The 6,000-nt window shown below is 57.5% G+C and overlaps 1 protein-coding gene across 1 annotated transcript in view; it reads right to left on the bottom strand.

Moving 5' to 3' along the window:
- Positions 1-5,415, bottom strand: part of EFCAB12 (EF-hand calcium binding domain 12) — a 12,989-nt gene extending 7,574 nt beyond the window's left edge. The window contains exons 1-3 of the mRNA XM_004692221.2: positions 5,344-5,415; positions 2,449-2,903; positions 345-527 (exon numbers count right to left, since the gene is read on the bottom strand). Coding sequence (XP_004692278.1) covers positions 345-527; positions 2,449-2,903; positions 5,344-5,395 — 690 coding nt within the window. The 5' untranslated portion in view covers positions 5,396-5,415. The remainder of the gene's footprint in view (positions 1-344; positions 528-2,448; positions 2,904-5,343) is intronic.
- Between the last annotated feature and the right edge of the window lie 585 nt (positions 5,416-6,000).

The raw sequence follows: 6,000 nt of genomic DNA, 5'->3' as shown, positions 1-6,000 counted from the left end.
ACATAACTGGGGTACAGGCCAGAGGCTCAGGGGTGGTGAGAGGCTTCACCAGAGACAGAGTGGGGAGCAGAACAGGCAGACTGACGCAGTACACTGCTGAGGGGAGCAGCGGGCGGGTCGGGAGAGGTCTGCCGCGCCTTGTGGTCACCTCCGGGGCAGGCAGGAATCGAACTCATGCTGAAGTGGCTTTAGCTTCTTAGTGCTGTGCTTTAACCTGCTGCGCCACCAGGGAGGGCCATGCGCTTTGACTTTTAATTGGGTTCAGGCCCTGGGTTAGGACACGCACTGGGGGAGCTTGGGGGCACAGCCCTCCCTACTAAGCTGGGGAGGAGGGGTGCACTCACCGTCTTCAGAGCCAGAAAGAACTCCTCCCTGGAGATCTGATTCTCGCTCCGCACCACCTTGTGGAACAGCTCCAGGATCTTGACTTTGCGGCTGCGGAGGTGGGAGTAGAAGGCCAGGAGGGCCGGGGGCTTGGGCAGCTGGAGCTGGGGCACTGATCGGTGGAGAACTCGGGCACTTTTCTTCTGAAAGAGGCGAGAGATGGGGTAGGAGAGAGTTAGGGGAGCCAGGCCAAGGACATGACCCCCAGAGTTAGAGAACTGGGAGCCAGCCAGGCTGAGCATCACTCCCCAGACAGCAGGGGGTGACAGTGTCCTGCCACAGAGAGCTGGGGGGCGGGGGTGGGGAGGTGGGGGGATGGACTATGCCCACGGGGCTCTGGCTGCTCTAAACGCACCCCGCAGGGAGCCGGAGGTGGCCCCCCACCCTTGCCCCTCCTGGCTTGTGCTGCTGGGCCTCCTGCAGAAGTACCTTTCCTTCCCGCCCTCCCTGTCCTCACCCTGCTCCAGATGCAGGTTAAAGGGAATATTTGGGAATAATCCTTCCTAACCTTGGTGCAGCACCTGACAGTTTACAAGGGCCCTCCTGGCCCCCAGCTCTGCTGTGTCGCTGCTCAGGACCCACCTCAGAGTACCTGCCCGGAGCAGGCTGCAGTGGCATTAATCTGCCCTGTCTGCTTCCCTCACTGACAGGGAAACACCTCGAGGGCAAGACCAAGAAATCTGGTTAACTGTGCCCTCCCGAGGCAGGATTGCCTCCTGGACGAATAAACAAAATGAGGAATTATTTTCCCTTCTGCATCTGAAACAGGCTCAGAGTGGTGAAGCAACTGGCCCTGGGTCATTCAGCAGGAAGGCAGTGGAGCCGGACTTCCAGGCCGTCCAGAGCGTGGCGGCTGGCACTGTGCTGCCCGGGAGAGGCTGCTGACACTCGTGAAATTTGGGGTTTGAGCATGATGCCATCAAGGCTGCTAGAATTTGGGCCATTTCACGTGACCTGGGCGAGAAGCACCACTGATCAAAGTGCCGAGCCTTCAGGGAGAGCTTGCTAAAGGCCGCACTGTGCCCTCACGTAGGCTGAGCCACCGGCTCTCACAGAAGCAGAGTGTTCTCGATACAGCGAGTCAGTAGCCACACGTAACAGACGGGAAACGGAGGCCAGATGGCACAGCTAGGAAGCAGTAGAGCCGGGTTTAAACCCCAGTTACCCGACCCCTCATCCGCCTGAACTGGAGAAATGTCAGAGTCGGCATCGCTGACGTCTGCCAGTGAGGGGCGGGAGCCGCGGGGCGGCCTTGGGCCTGGCTGCGTTGACCTGTCTCCTGGTCCCCACGTGCTGGCCTCAGGCAGCTTCTCTTTCCACTATTGCCAAAGGGCGGTCTTCCCTGTCTTGCAGCCTCACAGTGGGGTGCTCCCAGGTGCCCTGTCTGTGCACGCAGGCCCTTCCTTAGCAAACAGGACTCGAAGAACGAATGAACGGTGACTATTTAAAAACTCCCCATACAGAGTCCCAGGGAGCCCTCTCAGGGTGCTTGTGAAGATACAACCACAAATTCTGCACTGGCCTGTCTTCGGAGGACCCCCACTCCCCTGCAGAGTGGACTGTGCTTAGTGGCTGGCGTGTCACACACAGAATGTGATGGATGCTATGGTGAGGCGCTTGGGAAACCGAGACCCGAGATGAGGTCGGGGAGGCTGTAGCCTGTTCTTCAGTCTGTGTTCTGGGGGGCGGGGGTGGCGCCCGCTACCCCGGGGGTGAGAACCCTCAAGCAGCCTGGTGAAGAGGCCCCTGTGGGGGCAAGCCAAGAGCCGTGAGTAGGCAGCTTGGAAGCAGAGCCTCCTGCTCAGTCAAGCTCCAGAGGCCGCAGGTGGGGCCTACTGTAGACTAGAACGAGCCAGAGCCCCCCGCTGAGCCCTCCCGCCTGCTGACTCAAACTGCCAGAGGGTAAACGTGGCTGCTTTCCATCCTCGGGGGCGTGTGCCATGCAGACCTACACAACTAGTCCTCCCTCTTGGCATTTCTGCCTGCTCCGTGACCCGGGGTGAACCCTCCCTGTCTCGCCCCAGACACCCTCAGTGTCGTCTTCTGGAAGAAGGAGCTGACCACCTTGGTGAATGGGGTGACGGTCGGGGGCTTCTCCAGCAGGACCTGGCGCTCCCTGCGGATCCTGTCCAGAACCTTGGTCTCGGAGGGCGTCAGGCTGGCCTTGTGCAGGAGCCACTTCCTCGCGTCGCCAATTGAGTCCAGGTCCTGCCGAAGCTTCAGCCTCTGGCTCATCCAGGCCCTCGTGTCTTCTGGAGGTGCTTGGGGCTCCTCCAGCCCCAGGGCTTTGAACCTGGGGGTGGGCTGCGGGGCAGCCTGGGGCTGGGGCACAGGAGGAGCAGGCACCGGGTCCTCCTTCTGAGGCAAGATGATGATCCGCCGGCGGCTCTGGGGCAGGCAGAAGTTCTCCTGCTTGAACTGCTTGAAGCAGTGGGCAGTGACCCGCTCGGCATCGAAGACGGGGTCTCTGCTGGCATTCCTGACACTTTCATCGTGAGACTCCTTGGACCGACAGAGCCCTTGGGGGGAGAGGGTTAAAAGGTGAGTCCCTTTCAGGAAGGAGGCTCATGGATCAGGAAGGGAAAGTGCTTCAGGGCTAGGCTTCAGGGCCCCCAATTCCAGGCTCATCATTGCCAGTAAAGAGATGACAAAGCTAATCCCCTCCAGTGTGATGGGCAGGCCCTATGCTGAGGCTTCATGAGCTTCCTGTTACTTAGTCTTCTCTAACCCTACCTGCCCACTCCACTACGCCTTCCTGGCTATCAGAACCATCTTTTAAAAAGCCTTTCTGGATTGGTTTGATCCCCTGGGACCATGAATGGTTAATTAAGATCAGAGGCTCTGGAGCCGGAATGCTCAGGTCTGGCCTGGTCTGGCCTGGTCTGGCCTGGCCCTGCGGCTGCTGACTGGCCACACATCTCCGGCAAGTGACTGTCCTGTCCGGACAGTTTCTTCCCGTGTAAAATGGTTGGATAATGCTGACACCTACCGGGTTGAGTGGTGCCGTGGTGATGTGTAGAACCAGTCCATCCAGAGATGCTCTGTTCATACTAAGTGCACTGTCTCTCTGTTCTCAGTATGCTCACCCTTACGCCTTTAACAGCGTTTCCATAGACTTTCAAATCAAGCGCAGGGCCCTCCCGTGCAGACCTCGCCCACCACAACACTCCCCTGCTTTTCCTTACCAGGTCCCAGACGTCTCGAGGTCTCCGTTCCCTGAGTGACCCAGGCTCCATCCTGCCTGAGACCATGGCACACCTGCTGTCTCTCCCCCATCCACGTGCCCCTCACTCCTCCTCATCCTCCAGACCTCAGGCCTCTCCCCTGGAGGCTCTCCCCCTCCCAGAAGTCACCCCTGCATGTCTCAACCTTTGTTTTTCCTTCAGACTATTCATCTCAAGAACGTCTAACTCCAAGCTTCTAAATGGGCAACCCCTAGGCTGAGTGAGCGCTGGGGTCCTGCTTGGTCTGACTGTCGCGGATTTGAGTGTTTCTGATCTGAGTGACTTCAGGCGGGAGCCTCTCCAGTTTGCCACAGGCCCTCCCCTCCCCTATCGTCTCACATGCAGCTTACGTCATCAGGTACCTGGTTCAGGTCAACTTCTGCTTGTGAAACCCCTGGCACGATTACATGGTAGATTTTTATTTTTTCATTTGTCTGGGCACCAAGACCTCATCCTTCTGGTTCCCAGCACCTTCACAGTGCCAACAAAGAGCTGGAACTCAGTAATACTTGGGGAATGAGCAAATGACAAATGAACAGACCAGTAAGCTAGCACTATATTATTCTTATTTTATAGGTAAGGACACTGAGGCCCAGAGAGGCTCAAGATCACAAACAATAGCCAGGACGTGAGCACCTTTTGCCAGACCCCAGAGTTCAGCTTTTAGTCATTGCTTGGTTTTCCTGCCCCTGCCCCCCCCCCCATTCCTCTCTTTCCCCCTGCTTCACCTGGTTATTCCCTGAGACTGGGTTCGGACATCACTACCCCTGAAGCCTCTCCCTCATGCTCTGGGGTTCCCACACACCGCACGCCTAGCCCTGTCATAGCATTTACCTTCTGAAGGAAGAGGCTTTTCCTTTTCTTGATGGTAAGGACTGACTGTTTTAGTCCCCTGTGCCCTGCACAAAGTGGACATACAGTGTCCACTGGTATCCACTATTCAAGCAGTCACCACTAGCCTGGCCTCTCCCCCTCGCCAGGGTATCTTCGGCCTGGACTTTGGACCAGTTCCAGATCTTGTCTCCCCTGTTACTTCCCACACCCAGTCCCCCCAACACCATCCCTGGGGCCTCCACCTCCGGACTCCCAGCATCTTGTAGCTTTATCCCCTCTGATGCTCCCCTCTCTCATCTCCATGACACTCTATCCACCAGCACTTCTGACCTCTGGCAGGCTGTTTCTGGAGCCTTCCCTCTCCACCTGGTTTGCAGAATCACTTCCATTCTGAAGCCAGCGAAAGGAATGCCTCCAAGGAGTGCCTCCTGGCCCCCAGATCAGTTCCTTCCAGCTGTCTCCCCCTCCCCTATTCAGCCCACCTCCCACTTTGGGCCCCCTCTGCCCCCCATTCACTCCCCTTGTCTGTAGTTTTCCCTTTATCTGTCTGGCCTTCACCTCTGACGTTGTTGGGCGTTGACAAGGATTCCCCTCCCCAACCCCCATTTGGCTGGGAGTCTGAAGACAGGCTGTCTTCATGTCGCATCTCCGGCACCAGCACATTCAAAACCGCGGGGCCAGTCAGAGTCCAGACACCATTCGGGGCACACCGGGCCCTATGGTTCCAAGCCACAGCCCCCTGACCCCCTCCTCCAGCCCAGTCTTGGAAATGTGCGAACAGCGGGGAGGACCGCCCACCCCTGCACTCCCCTCAGCCAGAGGAGGTGCACAGAACCCCTCCAGCAGCGAGAGCCCGGTCTGAGGGCGCGGTGGAGGCGGGCGCTGCTCCCCAGCAGCTTACCGATTAGTGACAAGATCAGAGCCTGGTATTTTTCAGGGGAATCGATTTCCATGGGCGCGGCGCTGGGAGGAGGTGTGGAAGTCAGCCTAACCGAGCTTGCTCGCGGAGCGAGGGCCCAAAGTGCGGGGCAAGTTCCTTCTAGGTTTTTCGAAAGACGCTCAACTCGCCGTGCTTGGAAGCCGCTTGGAAGCCGGGTTGCCAGGTTGCCAGGACTACAGGACGCCCCGCCCGCCCGGAGGCAGCCACCCGTGTGGGCAGAGATCCCGGCTGCCAGAAACACGGATTTCTTAGTTGTGTCCCTGATTTTCTAGTAAAGCGTAGGACTATCTTTGGGTCTGGGCGTTCTCTTTAAACAGGCCCTGACTCCTGGTAAGTGGTTGTTGGAAGCCAGGTGAGTGCCAGTCCCAGAGACTCTGTTCTGGTGACTTGACCCGCTTATGACCCCGAGCCACGGGCTTAAGACTCTGAAAACAGGGCATCAGAACAAATACTTGTAAGGTCCATCAGCTTCATGAATAAAGAAAATGTGGTCTACTCATTCGATGGAATATTATTTAGTCATGAAAAGGGAACGAGGTACTGACATGTGTTCAATGTAGATGTCTTGAAGATGGTAAGGTGAAAGCTGCCAGCCACTTAAGGCCACATTTTAATAAT

This window comes from Condylura cristata, unplaced genomic scaffold (genome assembly GCF_000260355.1).
Source record: "Condylura cristata isolate star-nosed mole 26May11 unplaced genomic scaffold, ConCri1.0 scaffold00033, whole genome shotgun sequence".
In the NCBI taxonomy this organism is placed as follows: Eukaryota; Metazoa; Chordata; class Mammalia; order Eulipotyphla; family Talpidae; genus Condylura; species Condylura cristata.
Note: the sequence above shows the minus strand (reverse complement) of the source record. Positions and strands in the feature narration are given on the sequence as shown.